Source organism: Pelodiscus sinensis, chromosome 10 (genome assembly GCF_052426305.1).
Source record: "Pelodiscus sinensis isolate ZL-2025 chromosome 10, ASM5242630v1, whole genome shotgun sequence".
Lineage (NCBI taxonomy): Eukaryota > Metazoa > Chordata > Testudines > Trionychidae > Pelodiscus > Pelodiscus sinensis.
Window position 1 is genome coordinate 18,981,261 of NC_143061.1, and position 24,166 is coordinate 19,005,426.

General features: G+C 41.8%; 1 protein-coding gene across 2 annotated transcripts in view; it reads right to left on the reverse strand.

Annotated features, from left to right (window-relative positions):
• SERPINI1 (serpin family I member 1) overlaps nt 1-24,166 on the reverse strand; it is a 96,640-nt gene that overhangs the window by 14,981 nt on the left and 57,493 nt on the right. For both annotated transcript variants that reach the window (XM_006127779.5, XM_075937885.2), the window contains exons 2-6: nt 21,460-21,727; nt 19,149-19,379; nt 15,436-15,630; nt 11,681-11,885; nt 3,068-3,165 (exon numbers count right to left, since the gene is read on the reverse strand). In XM_006127779.5, the coding sequence (XP_006127841.3) occupies nt 3,068-3,165; nt 11,681-11,885; nt 15,436-15,630; nt 19,149-19,379; nt 21,460-21,709 (979 nt within the window). In that variant the 5' untranslated portion in view covers nt 21,710-21,727. The remainder of the gene's footprint in view (nt 1-3,067; nt 3,166-11,680; nt 11,886-15,435; nt 15,631-19,148; nt 19,380-21,459; nt 21,728-24,166) is intronic.

The following is a 24,166-nucleotide window of genomic DNA, read 5'->3' on the forward strand; positions in this document are numbered from 1 at the left end:
TAATGAATCAAGAACTAAAGAAGGGTAATGTAATTAGTGTAAAATCAACATGGGTTTATAGAGAACAAACATTTTGTCAAATTAACTTGATATCTTTTTCTGATGAGATTACAAGTTTGGCTGATGAAGATAATAGCATTGATGTTATAGAAATTTCTATAAACTATATGACACTGATTACAAACTAGAAGGATATTAAATTAAGATAACACACATGAAATGGATTAAAAACTGATTAACTGATAGGTCTCAAAATAGAACTGAAAGTGGAGAATTATCATCAAGTGGGTGCACTTCCAATGAGGTCCTTCAGGGATTGATTTCTTGCCCCTATGCTATTTAATTTTTTCCCCCCAAATCAATAACCTGTAAGAAACCAGAGTTTCAATGATTTGTACGCAGATGCCATCAAAAGTGGTGGAGTGGTAAATAATGAAGAGGAGGAACTGCTGATTCAGAGAGATCTGGATTGCATAGTAAACAGGACACTATGAAACAATATGAATTTTAATAAGGCTTAACGTAAATGTATATACATCCAGGAACAAAATGTACACCTTGAGTGTTTCACTAAAAGGCAGGTTTTCTAATTCTTTGGTAATTTTTGGGGCTCTTCTCTGAACCCTCTCCAACTTTTCTACAGAACAGGACACAGTATTCTAGCAACAGTCGCATCACTGCTAAACAAAAGGTAAAATAACCTCTGTACTCCTACTTAAGAATCCCTGATTATGCCTCTCAGAATCACATTAACTCTTCAGCATCACACTGGCAGCTCACACTCAGCAGATTTTTCATCTTGATTCCCAAATTATTATTTTTTTTTTTTTTTTAAACAAGGAGGCACTCATTCCTAAGATTTAGCTCCTCATATGCAGTTATGGCCTCAGTCAGATAAGCTTAGTAAAGAGAAGGGTGACTTAACTATCAGGTTAATCCTCAACTCAATTACGTTTTTTTTAATAAAAAGGAAAATGAAAATGATATAAATTATATTTTTCAAAAAGAAGTGTTTATGAAGTTAATGTTTATTTCAGATTTCTTTAAAAAAAGAGAATTTTTCTATTGACTTTTTTGTACATATTTTAAAATGGGAATTGCATCATGTGTATTTTTCCTTCATCTTAATAAACTCTTATAATTTGCTATGTTTTAACAAACAAGGGCTATAGTAAATTTGAATTCCAATAACATTTTCTTCTGGTTTTTAAAACGTAAGCATTGATTTAATGATGCCAAAACAGAGCACTACTCCAAATTTCTTCATCTTATCTCTTTTCTGTAAGGGTTATTGAGAAGCGATCCTATTCCACATTCATCCTATTTTTCGGGCTCATCTTGGTTCAGTCTCCTTCAACATTCGCTCAGTTATGACAAGTTAGAGGACTGTACTTGCTTTGGTGAATCGGTCTCATTTCTGTTTGGTTTTATGAGAGAAAATCCCATTTCAGGAACATCCCATTCTACTGCCACAACCAAACCCTTAAGCTGCTTTAAGTAATGGTAAGAGGAAGCTGTATACTGAATTTGGTGGTCCTAGCTCCTTCCATTTAGGAGGAATTCTTAAACATACAAATTCTCTAAAACATATAGTAAACTAAAAGATTTACCGAGAATTGCTCGGGGTCTTAATTCAATTAATTTTTGTTTTTTTGGAAAATAAAATGAAAACATCCATGCTTCATGTAAATCATTGCTCTGAGGTGGGGCTGAGGGGTTCAATATGCAGTCTGCCCCAGGGTGAGGGGACTACCTTAGACCTCTCTCACCACAGCAGCTTCAAGCCAGGTAAAGAGCACATCTCCATGGTTACTGTGGCTTCAGCAGGCACAGCTGGGGGAAGAGGTGCATGTCCTCCTGCTGGGCCAGGTCCAGGTTCATCTGCCTCCTTAGCTTTGCTCCCCAGCCAGTAAATGAGTAGCTGAAACCAAAGCTACACAAATTCAGACTGGAAACAAGGCAAATGATTTGAAAGGTGACAGTAACTCGCAAATTGTACTAGTGGTTCAGGGTCATTCTGGATTCTCCATCATGTGATTTTTAAATCAAGACTGGACATTTTACCAAGATATATGACCTAGAAGTTATTTTGGGGACGCTCTATGGTTTATGTTATACAGGAGGTTAGACTAGATGATCATAATGGTCCCTGCTTGCCTTAGAGCTATGAAACCACTAGAGTCAGCTAACTGGCAACAACTGACAGTTTGAAAGTAAAGACAAAATGAGCCTGGAGACTGAAGCAGTTTCTCAGCCTCCAGGTCAGGCCTGAATATGGGAAAGCATGTGCTACTGACATCCCTGCTGCTGTTGCAGGGAAGGAGTAATTTCTCCGAAAAAGACAGCTCTCTGTCACTTCTGGGGATCGTCTGCGCAACACCCTTCAGAACATTCATTTGAAGAAACACAGCTCTTAGTGCTGATTTTGTTTGAAATGCATTTCTACACTTAATGGGTTTTGGTAGTTATGAAAGTGAAATGTTGACAACCGGCTTTGTAGAACTAGGCAGCAGATGCAGTTATTTATGCCCATGTGCCTTAATCTTAAAAACTTTTCCTCTCCTGTGACTTTTCTACACAGATGATGATTAACTGCACAATAGCTTAATGCTATGGACAAACAACCCCTGGGGTAAGAGATGATAATTCATTTGCTGTTTCAATTCAGACTAAGAGATAAAAACAAATCATTTTACACTGAGGCCATGTGTATTGTTTCAATGTTGTTCAGAAGCATCTACCTTTCGCATGATATTCCCTTTTCTCTTTACTCATACAACAGAAGCATTACTAGTTACAAAAAACACTCAGAATAAGGAACTCAAAGGTAAAACCCACAAATTATTATTTTATAAGATTTACCATTCTTAAAACTGTTTTGGGAAGGTTCACAATTCTGTGAAAAATGCACACTGTCGCTGTCAGATATTGCAAGAATTCTACAGTGTTACAGAAATCTAGTTCTTCATTACTGGCAAAAAGAATTTGGCAGTCCTTTTTGGTGTTCTCTCAATAATGCTGAAACTTCATTCTGTATCATGAAAAACTGGAAACAAGTGCCTCTTACCAGACATTGCAGTGAGATCAGCATTTCTGCTGAATACTTCTGTGATTCCAAGACCCTTCAAAACATCTTTCAGATCAACTTCCTGTTCTGCTGTGAACCTAGGGAGCATGAGAGATTTGCAAAATCCAAGGACGCATTAGAATTTATTTTTATTAACAGGTTTGTAAATTGTAGTTAGTGGAGGCTGAAATATGACGTTAAATAGAAAATAAACAAATTTAGTACCCAGTTGCTATAGTATGGTGAAGCATACTGAAGCAAGCTAAAGAAAGGCTTACAAATACACAATATATTTATAACTGGCATTCCTGGTTAGAATGTTCTATAATTACTGTTTGTATTGTAGTAACCCCCAAAATATGCTAACAATATTAGACAGGTGAGATATACACAAAATTCCTGCCTGTAAAAACTTAGTAATGTAGTTTGATTAAAAAGAAAGTAGAAAAAGAAAGCTAGCTAATATCAAACAGAATGTGATTTAGTTTAATCTAGCTAATGGAACAGTGAGTGATACAAAAAAGAGTTCAGAAACTTTATAGACAGCTGCCGTCAAAAAAAAAGATTAGGAAAATAAGAGTGCTCAGTTATTAATTAAGATGAAAAAACATAGACTATCAAGAAGGTTACAGTAATTCGTTCTGGTTCTGCATCCAATGAAGTCAGTAGCAAAATTCTCACTGGTTTCAATATTGCATGATTGGCTCCTAGAGTAGGAGGTCCTGTAGTGAAGGAGTTTATCAAAGCAATAATGAGAAAGGGTTACCCTTAGCAAGATTAGAAATGTCACCGAGGTCTATTGATAGATGAGAAGGCATAATAGAAAATATCTGTGTAGGAAAGGTTCTCTATAAAATGACCTGAACATTAATTATAAAGAACTTCAATTATGCCGATATCAACTACAGGGTCACCAAGAGAAAGCACATAATATAGATAGGTTTAATTACACAATTTCTTCAGCAAGTCATGTGCCTAGAAACTGTGGCATTCAAACTCAGTTCTTATTTTTGCATAATCTTGACCCAGTAGAAAAACTGTGCCACTTCACCTTTTCTTATCATAAAAATTGTTACTTTTTATTGCATATTAATAAACTGCACAATACAACAGTGTCAACATTCCAGCAGCTGGGATTCTATTGATGTGATCATTGTGAGCAATGAGGGATAGCAATGCACAGAACCCGACCCAGCAGAGAGCAGTTTATGAGGAATACAGATCTGACCATGTCAGGCCATGTGCAAAATCTGGAAGCCTAAACAAACAATACACACCACCACAACAAAAAAGAAATGATGAAGAATGGAATGAAAAAGGTCAGCTAGATTTTTCACATTGTCAAGACAATGGAAAAAAAAACACAATTCACGTTCATGGGGAAAAAAAATGTTGAAGCTAAAAATTTAGTAAGCCAAAGTGATTGAACAAAAATTCAGTTAAACAGATGTTAATATTCTTTACCAAGAAATAATTTGTCTAAGTGAAAATATGATTTATGAGGGCCAGTGACAAGAGCAGCTACAGCTTACTGATAGTAGCAGAAGAATTGAAGCACTGTGCTCAAACAACCTACAGGAAGTTTACGGTGCTTAGGATGGAAACAGGAGAAGCAGTCCTCCTTAAGAGTTCATTATTTCGGCAGGATACCACAAGACTACCAAGTGACTAACACAATGTCACTAGTTAGGATGTCCCCTCTGGTGCTCTAGCAAATTCCACTCCATCAGCTTGGGATCATTTGTCAACACTGCACAAGTCTTACTGAATAAAATGGAAAGCATGGTGTACAGACAAATCAGGACAGTTGCCCTGTTGCCGGCTCTGGACACAGCACCCACTTTGCCCATACAAATGCAATGGAAACACACAGAGTGAAATAAAGTCCCATGCAGATAATCAATTAAAGGCATTTTGAACAGCTTTTAGCCGTGCATTAAGAGCCAAATTCTTTATTCATTCCAAGCCTCCACTGATTTCAATACAAACTCCTAGCAAGAGCTGCTTGGCCCTCAATGCAAGGATTAACCTGGGTTTAAATGGTGTGGATGGACTATCACAAGTGCCATATATAGAGATGAACATGCTGAAGAATATTTATTGCAATTGAGGTAAATTTCAAAATTAATGAGTCCAAGCATGCCACTAATCCACAGGCCCAGAGAGTGACATTATCTGATACTAGGTTAGTTAATTATACATATGTTAGGTAAAGCAATTGGTATTTTTTTTTTTAGAGAAGAGTAAGCACTCCAATAAAGCTGCCTACTACTATCTCATACGGCCATTGTCAAATCAGCAAGATGGCTCCCACAGAGAACAAATAACCAACAATATTGAGGTTCATCAGATTGTGTAACAACTAAAGCAAGGAGATAGGATGGTAGTGAGGGTAATGGGTTTGAAAAAAGCATGCAGAGGTTGGTGGGCGGGGGGGGGGGGGGGGGCAAAGCAAAGCCCAGCAACCACAAATGGAAACCTCAAACTGCAGAGAGATTATTATGAGATATAAATAGAATGTACGTGGGTTTAAGTCTCTGGACTATTAGCCTGCAAATAACATGCTTAGCAGATAAATGACAAATAATAAACCAGAAAAAATAGAGAAGGCAAACAGATACATGAAAATATACTTTTGTATAATATATTGGAAAGAAATATGGGAGTTATTTTTGAAAAATCCCTCAACCCCACGAAAAACTGAGTATGTTACAGAAGGAGCCGGGGGGGAGGGGGGAGAGCAAAGTTTATCGGGCATATTACCAACGAACAGCATATCATATGGACAGTATATGTGATGTAGGCGGTATTCTGATTCAGACTTCTGACAGGGCAAAATATTTGATCATCATAAAAATGTGTACTCCTAAATATGAACTGAGATATGTTACAAGTGTTGCGTGAACTTCTGAAAACCAAGCTGGCCCATTAAGAAGAGGTGACACTAATTACACCTCATTCACCCTTGCCATATGTTGTTAAAGACATATGTATAAAAAGGATCAGCTGACTCAGTCTAGAGTCTATATATATCTTTCTCATACAAAGCCTTCTTTCAATGGTAAGCAATGAGTTTACAATTAACATTAACAACTGGCATCTGAATGCTCTCCCCTTGAAAGCACTGGAGGTGTTCACACCTCATGCTCTCTGCAAAGTCAGGGGCTACGTCTACACTGGCCCCTTTTACGAAAGGGGCATGCTAATTTTAAACTTCGTAATAGGAAAATCCACGGGGGATTTAAATATCCCCCGCGGGATTTAAATAAAGATGTCTGCCACTTTTTTCCAGCTTGGGGAAAAGCCGGAAAAAAGCATCTAGACTGGCCAGATCCTCCGGAATAAAGCCCTTTTCCGGAGGATCTCTTATTCCTACTTTGAAGAGATCCTCTGGAAAAGGGCTTTATTCTGGAGGATCGGGCCAGTCTAGACGCTTTTTTCCGGCTTGGGGAAAAGCCGGAAAAAAGCGGCGGACATCTTTATTTAAATCCCGCGGGGATATTTAAATCCCCCGCGGATTTCCCTATTACAAAGTTTAAAATTAGCATGCCCCTTTCGTAAAAGGGGCCAGTGTAGACGTAGCCAGGGAGACATCACTGTACCAGTTACATTCAAGGTTTTCATGTAACAGCTAGAAATTTTAAAAAATAATGATTATGACAATTATGAAAGCTGACAGTCCAGAGAACAGCTGAGCAGCCTGTTCAGCCCCAGCACCCAAATTAGACCTTTGAGGCACTCCACGCTTTATGGTTGGGAATGCTGCATTACATGGTATTCAAAGTAGCAGTTTCCTCCATAATAAGCAGGATGGGTGCCTCATGCAGAGCAGAAAAACTGCATATTTCCATGAGCTCTAAAATATTTGCCTTCTAGTGCTACTGGCAACTGGACAAAAGGAGATTTACTTTAGACCTTCAAATGCTATAAATAGGGCAAATAAAATTTTCTTACCCAGAAGTCAGAGTCATTGAAAAATTGCAGTTATTTGACAGCACCTGACAAAAACCTACATGATGAACCCAAATCTATTCTATCAACACCTTGAGACACAATATTGAGAGTAACGCACGTGAAAACCTGAACTACTTTTTTTTAAAAATCAATGCAAAAAACAGACACAAGATAGCAGAGAAAGACAGGATTAGCAGAGTTGCCATGAAAGCTTGTTTGTGTATAATACACTGGAAAAACTGTTCCACGACCTTATGCTTCCATGAGGGTGAAAAACGTCAGTGATCTGTTCCGAAAAAGCATTTAACTTGTAAACGAGATGCACTTTCAAAAAACCCTGTAATGTTTATTGCCACAGGTTAAGAGACGAGACGACTGGGCATAAGAACATAACATAAGAATATAAGTACATTTATCCAAAGGGGAATATTGACATCTGCCACACACTTGGGGATTACGGTATTTCCTCTATAACAGTACCTTTGATTTTATATATTATATATATTTATATTTGTTCTCATGCTAATCTCTCTTTGGAGACTTTTATAAAGAAAGCAGATGTTGGCAAGGGGCTAAGAAGCAGCACGACAAGACTGAAGAGATAGCCAAGTATGAAAAAGAGTGGGAATAAGCACTAGTGCGTGGCAGTCATATTTTGATTAGGATTAACTAGTCTGTCTTTTCACCTATCTAGAAGTGAAGGGGGTGATCCAGAGCTAACTAAAGTGAATGACCAGGTTTCTTTGTAAAGCAGGTACCCTATCATCTAGAGATAGCAAAACATAGTATCTAAATTTCTCTTGTCTGATCCAGCATCTAATAGATGTTGCGTTCAAAGAGTTATAGAAGAGAAGTTTTGCATTAAAGATTAAGTTATACCATTGTGAGGTTTAGAGGAGACATCTATGTCCTTGGCAAAACAGTGTCTTCAGTTTAGAATTTATGTAGAGAATTAATTAATACAATTCATCTAAAGTCTTCTATGGTTCAGAAAGGACAAAACAGAAAGGAAAAGAGAAGGGGTGCAGTTATACAAGATGCTGAGTGCTTCCTTTGAAGAGTTGTATTCTGAATGAACCAAATAGCAGCTGTGCATGTCTAGAATCAAAGAAGACTGGATCTTTTTTTTTTTTTTTTTTTTTTTTGCTCCTACTGCAAAAGATGCTCAAGCAAAATTTAGTTCAGCCAGAGGTTATTTCCAAAAGTTATTTTGCTTGTGAGAGGAATATGGAAAAATTAGGCTCTCAAACTGGTCCATAGCACATGCTTTTATGCAGTGCTAAGAGCAAGGCAAATGAAAAAGAAGAACAAGATCACAGGGTAAAATTCACACCTGCCTAGACATTTGAAGCAGTGTTTTAGTCTAGCAGAGAGTCTAGGCTTCTATCTGGGTAGTTAACGTGGCTTCAGACATATCAGCAGCCAGCATTTTAACACAGCTTTTCAATGGTGTCAAAAACTAACTCATCGGAGAGGATGTGACGCAAACATTCTCCTCCTCTTTGGGCATCAAAACCAGCCGGCAGCCCTCTACCACAGCCCTCACTCACAGCGGTAACAGATCTGTAAAGAATTCTGTACATCTATACCAGAGCCATGTCAGAAGAAGAGCTGTCAAAAGCCAGAAACAGAAGAAGGGCCAAGGAAAGAATGAGCAAGTAGGAAAAGCTTCTTGGCCCTCTGCCCCCTTTTAAAAACAAACTGGCACATGAAACTGACCAGCTTCAGGCACATCTTAAAAGGATGGCTAGTAAATAAAAAGATAAAAGACAGAACAAACAGGCACAGACAGGCACTTCATAAGAAGAGCTGCTTAGACGGCACTCCCTGCTAATGGCTGGCTGTTCTCCCTTTGGTACTCTTCAAAGAAATTATACTTGGGAAAGATTTTTGTAAATTAGTTTCATGGTTTGTTTCATTTCTACACCAAAGTGGATTAAAATGTTGATCACTTTAGTCATGGTTAAGCTGGAAACAATGATTTGAAAATGAAAAATGAGGAAGTATAATTTAACAATCCTGTACAATTCTCCCCTTTGCTATTAAAAGAAGTAATGCAGTTTCATTTGCACACAGATAGCGCAGACAGAAATTGGAAAAGTTGCAATTAACTCTGCGTTGGCTAGTAATTCAAGCCCTATTACAAGTGGAGAAGTTTAAAAAATGTTCACTTTATAATTGGATAGCATCTTTCAGCGGTATGAAAAAATGTAATTCTGCTCCTCTGCTGCTTTCAATTTCTCAGCAGACAGAGTCTGCAGGCCACATTTCATAACATGCTTTTTCAGTCAGAGCATAAAATATTTATGCAGTGTTTATTTAGTGCTCCGATAAAATCCTGCAGATCACCCTTGAATCCTAATGAAAATCTAGCATGCTGGGAGTGCACAGTTAATCTCTGCAATTTAATGAGGGAATTACAATCTCTCTATATTGAATTTCAAACTCAGGGTTGTTTTATTAAAAAAAAAAAAAAAAAAAAGGAGGAAATTAATGGCACCCAATTTTATCCATGCTGATGACCCTTAATTCATTAAGATCTACAAAATGCTTTAAGATTGCTGGATGAAAGGTGCAAACTGGGATACATTGCGGGTAGATCTGTATTTCCCTGCTGGCTGGGATGGGCTCCTCCACATGAAGAGGAATGAACACTAGCTAAAGAAGAGGAGGAGGAAAAATGATAGTGGGGAAGTGTGCATAACCTGCAGGACTGAATTAAGCTTAAGTACTAAAGTGTGTTCCTAGGATCCTGACCCTTGGAATCCTGTGACACCATAAAGTCACTGCTTTTATTTTTTCAAAAAAAATATATTTTATCAAAAACCTGATTGGAGTGTAACAGATGCTGTGACATGTGCCTGACTCTGCAAACTGCCTGAAACATTAGTTCTGAGAGGGGTAAACTGCCCCATTAATTAATAATGGAGATTGCCTATCTCCTAGAATTGGAAGGGACCTTGAAAGGTCATTGAGTCCAGTCCCCTGCCTTCACAGCAGGACCAAGTACCATACCTGATGAATTTTTGCCCCAAATCTCTAAATGGCCTCTGTAAGGATTGAACTCACAACCCTGGGTTTAGCAGGCCAATGCTCAAACCACTGAGCTATCCCTCCCCCCCATGCAGCTCAATTGGGGGGGGGAACTGCTTTGGAGGGCCTGCGAACACCAACCGAGCCAAAGAACAGGTGCAGTGGTCTCACTCCAAGTAGATGCACCCTGGCTGCTCTGCAGGACCCACTGGGACCTTTCCACAGTGCAGGGGGCAAGGGTGGTGATAGAAGTGATTACGTGAGCTGCTCTTCAGAGGGAGAAAGGGCTAGAGGTGGTCCCATTGTCTCAGGGTTGGGAGAAATGAAGACCCCCAAGATAATGTTCTTTTCTGCCCCTCCCCCTCAGTTTCTGCCTCTCCCAGGCATGGTTTGAGATAGAAGCAGAACAGAGTCGTTTGATTTGTCTAGGGCTCTAACTTGCCTTCATCTAGCGCTAGAACTTAGAGTTTGTTCCACAATCCTTTGCATGCTCCACGGCTGTGGGCATCTTCTTGAGAAGGACCTTCCTATGGGGGCAAGGGTTAGGTTAAGAGGGGTTTTTTTTTTTGTTTAAAATCAAACAGGCTATGAAGTATCCCTTCTCAGCACCAGATGGCCTTTGGGTCATACACACACCATTTCAATTCAACTGAAATGAAGTGCAGTCACTACCATTTGAGGTCTTTGTTCAGCAACAACAAAAAAGGTGGCAAAGAACACTTCCTTAAAACCACCAGATGATAATGCACTTCAGATGTCCTCTGCCACCACCTACTCCTTATTTTCAAACCACTGCTGTGCCACTTTTTTTGCAGCTGTACAATTTGTAGTGTGGCCTCGAGAAGCTTTACATAAAACAATTTCAGTCTTAAATACAGAGATAGAATGAAGCTCAGTGAGTCTAAACTGTGAAATTAAGATGGTTAAAGAGCATTTTTCAAAAACCTGCATACATCATTGAGGGAAGTTGTCCTGTAGGCTGAAAAGTTGCCAATGTCATCTAAGGAAAACAGATACAGAGGCTTGATCTAAACTCCTCTAAATTCACAAATGTGGAGGGATTCCTTTCTTATTACAGAATAATCTTGCACATTACAAACACTGAGGTTTAAAAAACTGCAAATACTTTATCCAAAAGGTAACTGGGAATTTTGTAAGGATCACCACAAACAGATGGCCACAGAAAAGTTTGACAAGAAGTTTGTGTCTGATGGAATGGATCTGCCATTGGTCCAAAAAACTAGTGTGAATCAGTCTTTCAACCTTAAAATCTGTGCTGACAATAATGAAGGTTTAAATTTGTTTCAAGTTACATCAAAATAAAATGATCCCAAGAAGATAATTTGAATTGAAAATCTTCAGAGATTTCCCTCCCCCCCATTCTCTCACTGCCTAGAAATGTCATATCTATAGTCTAAAACCTACCCCCCTGCACAGCGCATGACAAATCTCAAACTGCCCTTAACACAGAAAATCAAAGATTATCACAGATTTTGTGATAATCAAAAGCATTTGCTACTGCCCCAATACTTCTCTGGTAGCCTGTACAGTCATATAGTGACACAGAAGGCAAAGCACATACCAACAGACTGCATTAAAAATGTGTACTTGCAAATATATCCTTACCTTGGTAGATATACCTCCACTTTTTGTTTTTTCACAGAGTTAGCCCATTCCTCAATCAACTGGGCTTTGACCAATGGCTCTAGTGTGACAAGTGGAACTTCCTGTCTGGAAAGAACGATCATCATACTTATCTCATCACCTTCATATGGTATTTCCAGAACTTGATAGATACCACCTGCTTCATTGGAGCCATCACTAAACTCCCCTACAAAAAATAATTCAATCATAAATATTTCCATTTAGTTTTGTCTTTACTAAACAAACTGTAGGAAAAAGCATGCTCTGCAACACTATCTATCCAACTGAAATTAAACATAGAAAAACTGCACTGTACTTGACAGCAAAACAACTAAACTCATCTTAAACTAGGGATGTAAAAGGTTAACCAATAGGGCCTGGACTGGCTCTCATCTCATGGGGCCCACTGGAGCAGCCCCCATCCCTGGAAGGCCTGGTCACCCTCCCTACCCCCCGTCACAGGATCCATGCTGGCTCCATAGTAGTGGGTCTGGCCGGTGCTTCCGACCCCACTCCTGGGGAGTTGGCTGCAGGACCCACAGTGAAACCTCCCCAGGAATGGGGCTGGCAGCAGCCATTGCCATCCCGACTTCTGGGGAGGTGGCTTTGCAGCAGTAGGGATCCTGCTTAGTTGGTTAACCAGTTAAACATTAGATTAACCTAACATTTAACTGATTAAATGGGATTTTATATCCCTATCTTAAAATTGGGTAAAAAAAATTCAAAAAAGTGTAAGTAGACTGGGAAACTAAGCCCTGGTGACTCTCAATGAGACTAAAGCTCCCAAATACCTAAATCACATTTAAAATGGTGCTTAAACCAGGCCTACACTATAGATTTGTGCTGGCAGAGTTCTCAGTCAGGGGTCAGGGTGTGAAGTGGTGTGATCTCTCACCTACATAATTACCCTAGCAGAAGTCTGTAATGTAGATGCAACTTAAAGGTACTTTTGAAAACATTAACCTGTCGTCTCAATTACTGAATCTTTCTTTCTGCCCGATTCTTTGTGATGTTCAATTAATGTTTCTAAGATGTTTCTAAGATAAGAGTATTTATGGAAGGAGATCCATCAAGTATGTTAGAATATGTTTCAGAAAAAAAGACATGCCAGTAAATCTCAACATCTCTCAGCATCTGACACCACCTATTATTTGACCAATCCTTCTCTTATTACCTTGGTGTCACCATAAAAACAATTCAGCTATACATTGCTCACTTTTACTTGCCTAGCATTTTCTCTCTTCAAATGCAGTTACAGGCAGTCCCCGACTTACGCGGATCCAACTTATGTCGGATCCGCAGTTATGAACAGGGCTTTCCTCGCCCCGGAGCACGCGGGCGGCGGGACCCAGCAGACCAGGGAGGTGGGACCCAGCAGACCAGGGAGAGGCGGAGCAAAGCCGCGGAGGATGCGGACAGGACCGCAGCGCGTCTCGGTGGTCCGCCGCCCGCGTCTCCCTGGTCTGCTGGCCCCTCCCCCGCCCCCCCGGCAGACCAGGGAGACGCGGAGCAAAGCCGTGCAGGATGCAGGCAGCGGGACCACGGCACGTCTCGGCGGTCCCGCCGCCCGCGTCTCCCTGGTCTGCGGGGGCAAACGAAGCCGCGATTTAAATGATCGCGGCTTCATTTACATTTACATGGCTGCCGCGCTGAGCCGACAAACTGTTTGTCGGCTCACCGCGCTAGTCTGGACGCTCCCCTGCCGACATCAAAGCCCTTTGTCGGCAGCCCCGGTAAACCTCGTCCGACAAGGAATAACGGGGCTGCCGACAAAGGGCTTTGATGTCGGCAGGGGAGCGTCCAGACTGGCGCGCTGAGCGGACAAACAGCTAATCAGCTGTTTGTCGGCTCAGCGCGGCAGCCATGTAAATGTAAATGAAGCCGCGATCATTTAAATCGCGGCTTCGTTTGCCTTTGCCTATGTGTCTAATCTACATGCCTCTGCCGACAGAGGCATGTAGTCTAGACACAGCCTAAGTGTCTGTCTTGTGGTCTTGATACCAATTTCATAAATTATAATGAGGTAAAGGATCACATATATAAAATCTGCTTCAGACTGAGGGGAAAAGGGGTGCCCAAAAGGATAACAAATCTGGGTTCTTGCAAATCAAGCATGAACCAAGTAAAGGAATTCATTTTTCTCTACGTAAGGATGTATAGGCAGTCCCTGGGTTACGTACAAGATAGGGACTGTAGGTTTGTTCTTAAGTTGAATCTGTATGTAAGTTGGAACTGGCGTCCAGATTCAGCCGCTGCTGAAACTGACCGCCAGTTCTGACTTACATACAGATTCAACTTAAGAACCCCAAGCTTTCCCAAGTCAGCTGCTGCTGAAACTGATCAGCGCTGATTCCAGGAAGCCTGGGGCAGAGCAACTCTGCCTCGGGCTTCCTGTAGTCAGCGCTGGTCAGTTTCAGCAGCGGCTGACTTGGGGACGCCTGGGGCAGAGCAGCTGGGGTGCTGCTGGACCGCTCCTCGGCGCTACTGGACCAACCCAGCAGCAACCCAGCTGCTCTGCCCCAGGCGTCCTGATTCAGCCACTGCTGAAACTGACCAGCAGCGGCTGAATCAGGACCTGGGGCAGAGCAGCTGGGGTGCTGCTGGGTTGGTCCAGTCGTGCCCAGAGCGGCGCTGCAGGACCAATCGGCAGTGCCCCAGCTGCTCTGCTCCAGGGTCCAAAACAAAAGCCTGGTCTGCTGAGGGGGGGGGGGGGGGGCACACTAGCCGCGCCCCCTCCCCCTCAGCAGACCAGGGACACCGGGAGCAGAGCTGCAGCGGCAGCGGGGTGCCGCGCCTCTGAGGCTTTGCTCTGGCAAAGTCTCAGAGGCGCGGGACCCCCCCCGTGGCTGCGGCTTCAGTCCCGGTGCCTGTGGTCTGCTGGGGACCGTCCCCAGCAGACCACAGGCACCCGGACTGAAGCGGCAGCAGCGGCGGGTTCACGCGCTTCTGAGGCTTTGCTCTGGCTTACGAACGGGGCTCTCGCGCTTACCGAGGCAATCCGCTACCTCGACCTCCGGGGCGAGAAAGCCCCGTTCGTAAGTGCGGATCCGACATAAGTCGGATCCGCGTAAGTCGGGGACTGCCTGTAGTCTAGACGTACCCTTAGTTACATTTTAGAAATCTGAAGCAATAAAGAAGCATAACAAAGAATTCAGATTCCTTAAAGCCTAGTAGCTATAAGAGCTTATTTTGAAAGGATAAGATATGACACCTTTCATCAGTATATGATAATATCAAATGTTAAAATTATGAAACGTTTGATTTTGAAGTGACAAGTGCTGAAGTTTACAGACAGTTAAGGATGAAGTGAGCAGCAATTTTCTTAAGAGTATAGAAGAGTTTAAGGATATTTTACTTTGTATGTTCAATATGCCATGTTGACAATTTGCTTTTTTAACCTTTATAATGCTTAAACTTATTGACATTCTATGTTTAGTGTAATTAATTACTGTTTAACTTCATCATAATGTCCTGCAACTGTGAAAATTTAAATTGATAAAATAAAACAAAGCTTACCTACCTGTTGAAATTATAAAACAAAGAAGTGAATTTTGTCAAGGCAATGTGTAACTGACCATCTATGTGAAAAAATACCCAGCAAGGAAAAGTCAATCAGGAGTTTGGCAGCCATACACAGACATGGATAGAATTGTGCATGGGTGAATATGGGGTGTCATTTCTGCAATAATTAGTACTATCCGCACTAATGTAAGTCAGCTGTCCAGGTCCCATCTTACCATAGTAAAATTCTCCCTGTTGGTACATCATTGGAATCTGCACTTCACTTTCATCATCTTTAGTGAAAGAGAAAGTTCTTGTGTTTTCAGGTCTGAATTGAGACTTCCAGTTTCCCTTGAAGTAGACTGCATTGACGAGGGCCAAATGAGTTAGAGCATTGAAATCCCTTGATGAGACAAAATCTTTGATCATGTCTGTCAGAGAAAGGAAAAGGAGTGCTTCAAACTTCACATAAAATTGAATATTCAATCAAAACTCATCCAGCTTGCAAAAAAAGCACCAACATATAATTTCCAATTCAGATTTTCTCAGTAAATCACAAAATCAAATTTCCACCATTTTCAAAATATAAATCACTGTGTCAGTATGTAAATCTTTCCTTAAAGTGCCTAGCAGTCACTTGCTTCTGAGGAGTAATTCTGAGATATAGCTCACACCAAAACCTTGATTAAGAGGCAATATAGGTCAAATAAAGAATGTTTCTCCTGTCATTAAGATACAGTTTTCTATTTTCTGTCTGGGGATCAACATTCATGGACTTTGGCTCTAATCTGAAGAAGCACCTAAGGATGTGCTTAACTTTAAGAACATGAGCCCCATTGACTGACATCAAGAATGGGCACAGCTTATGATGAGCAAATACGTAAATCTGCTCTGTGGATGAGCAAGTGTATTACCATCCCCTACTGTTTTTAACCCCGTAATTATGCTGCCCCCCACAGCTTTGCACCCTGGGCAGCTGTGCACCCTGGATGGCTGCCCTGCCTTGGTCCTGGCCCCAAGAGTGCATCAAGTACCCAGTGTTCTCTCAAGCAACATCCCAGGCTCCAAGGTAAGGATTGCTAAAGGGAGGAATCCCTCAGTATGAGATCCATGGACATTTGCTCATGGAAAGAAAAAAAAAAAAAAAAAAAAAAAAAGAAGAGGAAAAAAAAAGACATCTTACATCTGCTCTAGTCATGAGAGGCTTGTTAGCAGAGCAGAGCATCTGCTATTCTCACAGACCTAAATAAATTATTCCAATCAGAGTGTACTGTCTGTTACCTGATACAGCTGATAGCATACAGCTTGGTTTCAGTAAAATAATTTTGAGTTTACAACTCTGTAAGAATAGGGACAAATCTAGTCAATTAATTAAATTATTCATCCCAGGAGGATTCTTTATTCCAATTTGTGACACTAACATGCTTTACAATGGGTTAAAAAAATTGTATCTGGCTCTTACTTCTCAACTTGAGATTCCTGCGTGAACATGTTTGGAGTCTAATTCTGTCTCTGGATGAACATGCAGAGCGCCACAGAGCAACCGACTGGTATCGCACTAGTGTACTGGCAGGCAGAATCTGGTTCAGGCTGTACTGGAAGTGTGACTGTTTTTGTTTATACTTCAATTTATGCAGGGCAATGTCCCATAAAGCAGAAAGTTTATCCCCCCGCCCTCTCCCACCCCACACACAGAGTTCCAATGTGAAAGCTGGTTTCAACATGGAAAACAATTCAGAAGTCTTTCCTTTCCTTGTTTGAAATTTCACTTGCATTGGCATTTTCCAACCAGTTCTTGGTAACACAGACTATTGTATATTAAGAATATTCCACACTGATACAGAAACCTAAGACAGTTGAGTCTCATTAATTTTGTATCTCAATGAGCACTTACTACTCAAAGCTTTGACAGGAATGTGTTTAACAAGCCATGGATGAAATCTTGACCACCACTGTGGCACTGTTGTGCTATTAAGGGAGAGGGGCTCCATCCTTGACAGCAGCCAGGCAAGAACAAGCTCTGGTACTACAGTGACACTAAACGGAGAGACCACTAATTCTTGGCAGTGCACCATGTCCCCTGTGTATTGTAGACTGCCAGCTTGGTCAGCATGAAGGATGCTTGTGCAGCAGGCATTAGACAGTTGCTTACACTGTACCTTCTAAAAGCAGAAAGATGCACTCAACCACGCATTCACTATGACAGTAAGATGTGACCTATTACATGGCTGGTGCTACTTTGCCCACTTCATCTCTGTGTCTCCAAACAGATGGGAGGATTTTACCTCATGTGTGGCTTATGTTTGGCTCCTAACTGATGTTTTTTGTGGATCAATGGCCCCTGACTGAAAAAAAGGTTCCTCGCCCCTGCAATAAAGCACTTATTCCCACAGCTTCTCACTAACTCAGATGTCAGAACATAAGAATGGCCACACTGAGTCAGACCAAAGGTCCATCTGGCCCAGTATCCTGTCTGCCAACAGTGGCCAGTGCCAGGTGCCCCACAGGGGGTGGACTGAAGGTAATGACCAAGCAATTTGTCTCCTGCCATCCTTCTCCAGCCTTTGGGACATGTATGTGGTAGAAATTCCTGGAAAGATTCTGGACACTACCTTTAGTGACTTACTGTACTGCAACCAAGGACAGAATCTAGCCTCTATTGTTAAAATATTAACGTCACAAATTAACAGACAAGTGGTGGAAAAAAGAACAAAGTTATTCTCTCTGATCCACAAACTGGAACGCATGCTGCTTTTATACTCTGTTCTCCAAGTAGATATGGAACCAAACAATCAACAGGAGCACCATGCAGGCAATCAGAATACTAAAGCAGAGCTGAGTAGAAACATTTGCTTTAGCTGCTTTGCATGTATTGTTTTGTCCTACTAGTGATCTCCGTTTCCCTTTGTAGGAATAGTCTGATTAGTGGTCAAATTCTGTCTTTGGCTACAGTGATATGGTTTCCATTGCAGCCAGCAGGGGCTGCAAGTGTCCAGATTTTTGTCATTGGATCTGCACTTGTCTACCAAAACTGGGCCTATGTTCCTAATCCTAAATATATTTGAGCTGGGCCCGTCACGGACAGGAGCTGCTCCAGCTGGCTCGTCAGAGCAGCCCCTGCCTGAGAGGGGAAGTGTGTGTGTTTGTGGGGGGAAGGGCGAGGGAGGGAGTACAGGTCCACCATGGATAGGGGCTGCTCCAGCCAGATGGCCAGAGGAACTCTGCCTGTAATGGGCTCCAGGGGTTGGAGCATCTCCCTGCCTGCTGCAGGCAGGGAGCTGCCCAAGCCCCTACCAGTTAACCCATTAACCATCCATATCCCTAATCTGGGCCTGATCCTGAAAAGTAACGAGAAGCCACTATTCTCATTTTAAGGCATTGCTAAGCTCAGGCCATTAATGCAAACATATTTTATGTAGTAGAAAGAAAGCATGTTTTAGACAGAAAGCATGATTAAACTATTCTTTTCATTAATACATCTATATTAAAATGCAGATGATAGAGACTCAAATTAGACTGATTACTAGTGAAGTGACTTTTTTTAATCAATAGATATTACAATTATTTCCTCTTCTATGTTTAAGAAAATGATAAGTTTCTCACATACCATTGTATGGTTAGTGATGGCAAAAGCTGATTTTTAAAGGACTATGACAGTACAGGAACAATACAATTATATTAAGAACTGATGCTAGAATTCTCTATAAGAGAAATAACAATTTTAAGCTTCAGAGGGGTAGCCTAGTTAGTCTGTAAGAGGAAAATCTTAAACAAATAGTCTAGTAGCACCTTAAAGACTTACAAAACATGTTGTAGATGGTATCATGAGTGATAATCTTAAGTGAAAGAGAAGGCGTCAGACAAGATAGAGATAATCAAATATTGACCTACTTCAAGAAAAAATAATAATATTTACAGTAAGAGAAATAAAAGAACCATAGGGACTTACTATTTGTATGATTCTCAACCCATTTATTGATGTGGTTGGCTACAGCTGCACTTTGACTGAAGTCTACATTTTCTACTTCAGCTTTGAAGTATTTTTTCACCAACTGCAAAAACTTGTCACTAATGTGAAATCCATTTTGCACATAAAGGGAGTTGGCAATTGTCATCACGTACTGGCTTTCCTCAGTAGTTGCCATATCGGAAAGATCCTTCAAGAAGGACAATTCTTCACCTGAAGAGAAAAGAAAGAGAAAAAATAAAGAAATATTAGAAATAGTTTGTTTTTCTTCATGAGGCAAACATACTAAGGAAATTACACACTCTCTCCACTATCAATTCATAATGACATTTTAACCTCAGTACAGAAGGCCCATTAACATTTTCAAGTTGTTTATCTTCATTTTCTTTTTTAAGACTCAGACTTATAAAGCTTAAACAAATCAGAAGTCAGTACAAACACACAATACCACTATTTACTACTACACTAACTAGCATGTGCACTTGGTTGACTGTTCCATTTCAGATGCTAAACAGCTGAATTAATCCCCATGGCAGACCACTATGTAATGCCACATTTGGGTTTCTACTCCCCACCATACACAGCATTAGCAAGCCATTCCCTCATTCCCACACATAACCCTGACAGTTGTAGAAAATTATTCACATATATTTCCCTCCCAAATGCTTAATGGGTCTTGTATTGTGTCCTAAAATGTTAACAATTTTGGCTCTGAACAAAACAAAACACGAAATTTCAATGCTAAAGTCCGCCACTGAGAACTCTATCTGAAAAGCTCAAGTTTAGGGACTTGAAAAACTGCTTCAGTTAATTGCAGTTGTCAGGACAATGCACAGGTGGAGAGAAGCAGTCTTTTAGGTAACCAGGAACTCTGACAGTGACAGGTTTCAAAGACTGAAATTTTCAGCAACCAGAATTGCTCTTGGAGTCAAATCAGAAGTCAATAAAGCATATGGAGAAAAAAGTATAGTGAGTTTAATGGGCACTGAAAAGAGATTCATATTTTCTTGTTTCTGTATTTCAACTAACAAGTAGTTCATACAATAGGCATTATCTGCCCATCTGTTACAGATTTTAAATAGGATTTTTTTTCTAATGAGGATAAATATTTACCAAATTACACCAGCTGTTAAGATTTCTTCTGTTATTCTAAATTTGATCATCTTCTAGTCTCATCAAAATAGCTATACTAATATTTTCATTACACACACACACACACACACACACACACACACACACACTACAGCTTCAAGAAATTCTATTCATTGAACCTCCAAAATCTGGAACTTTCTGGTCTGGTGACATCTGTCGTCTGACAGGAATATGGACGTTGCTGGATCAGAGAGCCCTGGTGCCCAGAAATTCAAGCCCCATACCTGGGGAGCCCAGTGAGGCAGGTTAGTAGAGGGACCAGTGAACCCCGTCCTCGGAGAGGCCTGGCCGAACGGAGAAGCAGCGGGACCAGTGAGCCCTGTCCCCAGGAAGCCTTGGACAGTTTGGGCAGCAGCAGTGGGGAAACCAGCAGTGAAAGGAGGGCAGCTAGTAAACCCGGTCCCCAGCAGAGTGTGGCAGAAGCGGAGCAGCTGGCAAGCCCTGTCCACAGGGATTCCTGGTTGGGCGGAGGAGAAGCAGCACTGCTACAGCTGGGGAGCTCCATCCCCAGGGAGCCCCTGCGCGTTGGGTCCCAAGTCCAAGCCCTGCAGGCTGGAGCCCAGTGGCAATGGGGCCAGAGAAGAGCCAGCTGCAGGGATGGAGAGCATCCTGGGAGGCTGGTGGCAGGGACTTCCCTTGATCTGGCAAATTCCCTCCTTTGGGATGGGTTAGGTCCCAAGGGTATCTGACAAAGGAGGTCCAACCTCTACTATTTTTCTCCTTAAGAATATTACATTCTAACTCTATTCGTTTGTTTTCAAGTTGTTTTACAGGCATTAACAAAATTATCATCCTCAGAAATATTTTGGAGGCTTTTAAGGTGGATGTCATCACTATTTTACAAATGCAGGTTGAAGTGAAGAGTTGAAATGACCTGAATTCTGAATCTTGAGCAGTGTCAGGACTGGGACTAGAGTTCCTGAGTTTACAGTTCTATGCCAAGTCTACCAGAATATGCTTCGGTGGGCTCAAACTATTGGCCAGGATGTCATTAAGCCAAACCAACAAAATCTTGATGTTTCTATGGCTGTTCAATAGGTTCCATCTCTTTCTTTATAAAATACACACACACACACACACACACACACACACACACACACACACACACACACACACACACACACACACCATTAGACCTTACCATTTTTCAAGCTGTCATGTCCTAGGGAATGTCGAATTTCTTTCAAGGTGGACCCATGAGCTCCAAGCTCCACCATCCCTAGGGCAATAGCAATGCTCAGAGGAGAGAAGAGAATATTATCATCTTCCCTGGTGGCCCGGAGCTGGTTATAAATGTTCACGGAAAATTCTGAAATCGTTTCATCAGGAAAATTTGTGCTGAAAGCTTTACTTTGCAAAACCAGCAAAGACAACAGCCCAAGGAAGTACATGTCTTGTGAGTTTCAGTTCTGAAAGATAAAATTTTAGAGGATGAGTGTTTTTAAGAAACAACAGGCACCATTCAAGAATTTGGATAGAGAGAGGACAAGGGACTGAGAAAAGTAAAATACATTGTTTCGTACCACAGCTGAAAAAACAAATTATTTAATTAACAGAAAACTTATTTATTGGGAGAGAAGTAAAGCTAGTACATGTGTGATCCAAACAGATCATTAAGACAGATAATTATAATATTTATCTATTTTGTGCCCTTTTATGCTCAAAATTCACTGCTAGTATTTAAAAAAGGAGAACAAATGTACAATCAGAATAGTTTTTGAAGTCTAATAAAAGTCAACCTTCCAAACTGGTTTGCCAATAGTATGTGTATTAAAAAAGCAGTTGCATACAGAGCTATGTCTTCGTCGGCCTAGGGAAAGGTTCCATTTACTTATTTGAAATTGTGACATTTCAGGCAATGGTTGGGAGATAAAGAGAGGCATACTGTCTGTGTGCGTTGCTCAGCTTCCTCTTCACCCTGCAGTCACACTCAAATCTCTTCACCTGAGTCTACACCTCACGCCAGCTCCCACTCCAGGCACACTCAGATTAACACAGGGGCTTTCAGAGCTGCAGCCCAGGCCCCCAGGCTCAAGAGACCTCTGAGTTGTCAAAAGTACAGATCTTTTTGCAAGGTCCGCTTAGCTGATGTGTTATTCGGTCCTGCCTGATGGAAGCAGGGCAGGCGGCTCCACACATGACTGTCCCCGCAACGGGCTGCAGCCATGGCGCTGCAAGAGTGTGTGTGTGGGGGGGGGGAAGGGGGGAGTGCTGTTCCTGTGCTGTTCTTGCCTGCAAGCTCTATCCCCGCAGCTCCCATTGGCTGGGAATGCTGGCCTGGGCGAGGTGAGCAGGGCAGTGTCTGCAGGTGAGCACAAGGCAGCGTGAGACATGCCGAGACAACTTCCACAATTTTATCACAAGTCTCATTATGTTTTTGCCATTTTGTGAGAATGTCAGTTTATACTTTAAAAAATTAAGTTTTTGTAACCCTCAGTTGCAGAGGAAAGCTTGCAAACAGGACTTCAAATGGCTCCAAAGCCAAAAGGCAAATAAACATGTTTTTGGGTGTGCTGAATCTCATGACTACTGTGAGTTCTGCCTCATGATTTCTGAATTCTTGGGGCTGGCAATGTGGAAGCCAAATTGTTTGCTCAACTATTTCAGGATGCACGGGCCTAACATAACTATTATGTTAAGTCAGTGATCTTAACATAATATTACTTAATATTTCGTCTTCAAAGCACTTTAGAGGAGGGATGTCAATGAGTAGTCGACTAGATGATAAATGTTAATCTAGTCAACTACTTGCATTTCCCCCCCCCCCACACTGTTGCATTCCCCCTGCCCTGATACAGAGGCAGTGGGGAGGGGGAATGCAACAGTGTGTGTGTGGGGGGGGGGAATGCAAGTAGTTGACTAGATTAACATTTATCATCTAGTCAACTACTCGTTGACATCTCCCCTCTGGGGTGTTGTGACATGTAACTGTAACACTTGTTTAGTATCAGAGGCAGCAAAGGGCAGGGGGGAAGGAAGCAGGAGCTGGTGCTGAGGGGAAGCCGGCTATCAGAAGCAGCGGGGGGGGGGGGGGGGGAGAAGAGGGGGAGAAGCTGCCAGAAAGCGACAGCCGCCCCTGTTCATGGGGAGTCCAGGCTCACCACGGGCAGTGGCGGCTGCTTCATGGCAGCAGCAGCTCCTGTCTGCAGGGGGGTGGGTCTGGGCCCACAAGGGAAGAGGCTGTTTTGCCGCAGCAACACCTGTCTGCAGCCAGCCCAAGCCACTGCAGATAGAGGCTACTTCGTGGCAGCCTCACCTTCCCCCCTGCCCAGCAGCCTCTATCCATGGGGAGCTCAGACACACCACCCCATGGACAGGGGCTGCTGCCACCCTGCACTTCTGCCTCTGATACAGTAGCGCAGGGCAGCAAGTCCACGAGAGGAGCTGGTTTTAAAAATTGCTCCTCTCACGGGCCGGCTCCCACCTGGCACCCCGTGTTGCTGCCATTGATACAAAGGCTGCAGTGTAAGGTGGCAGGGGATTACCCAGGAGTGGGGCTGGAGCGCACTGACTGCTGGCCCCACAGTTGGGGACTATAGAATAGTTGACTAACTTCTAAGAATTCATGTGATTACTTGACTCTATTACCCACTAACATCCCTATCCCGGAATGGTAAGAAATTAGGCATTACTATCCCCATTTTATACATGAAGAAACAAACATTAATCAGATGTGCAGGTGTTTTGGCTACAACTCTGATGTAGCCATTATTTAGTTATCTCTGTCACTCTGAGCCACAAATAAGATTTTTGCTTTTTCAGTGAGAAATCAAAACACTAACTTCAAGACTTAACTTTTTACTGGGACTGGTTTTGTTCAACATCTTTATTAATGAAATGGATTAGGG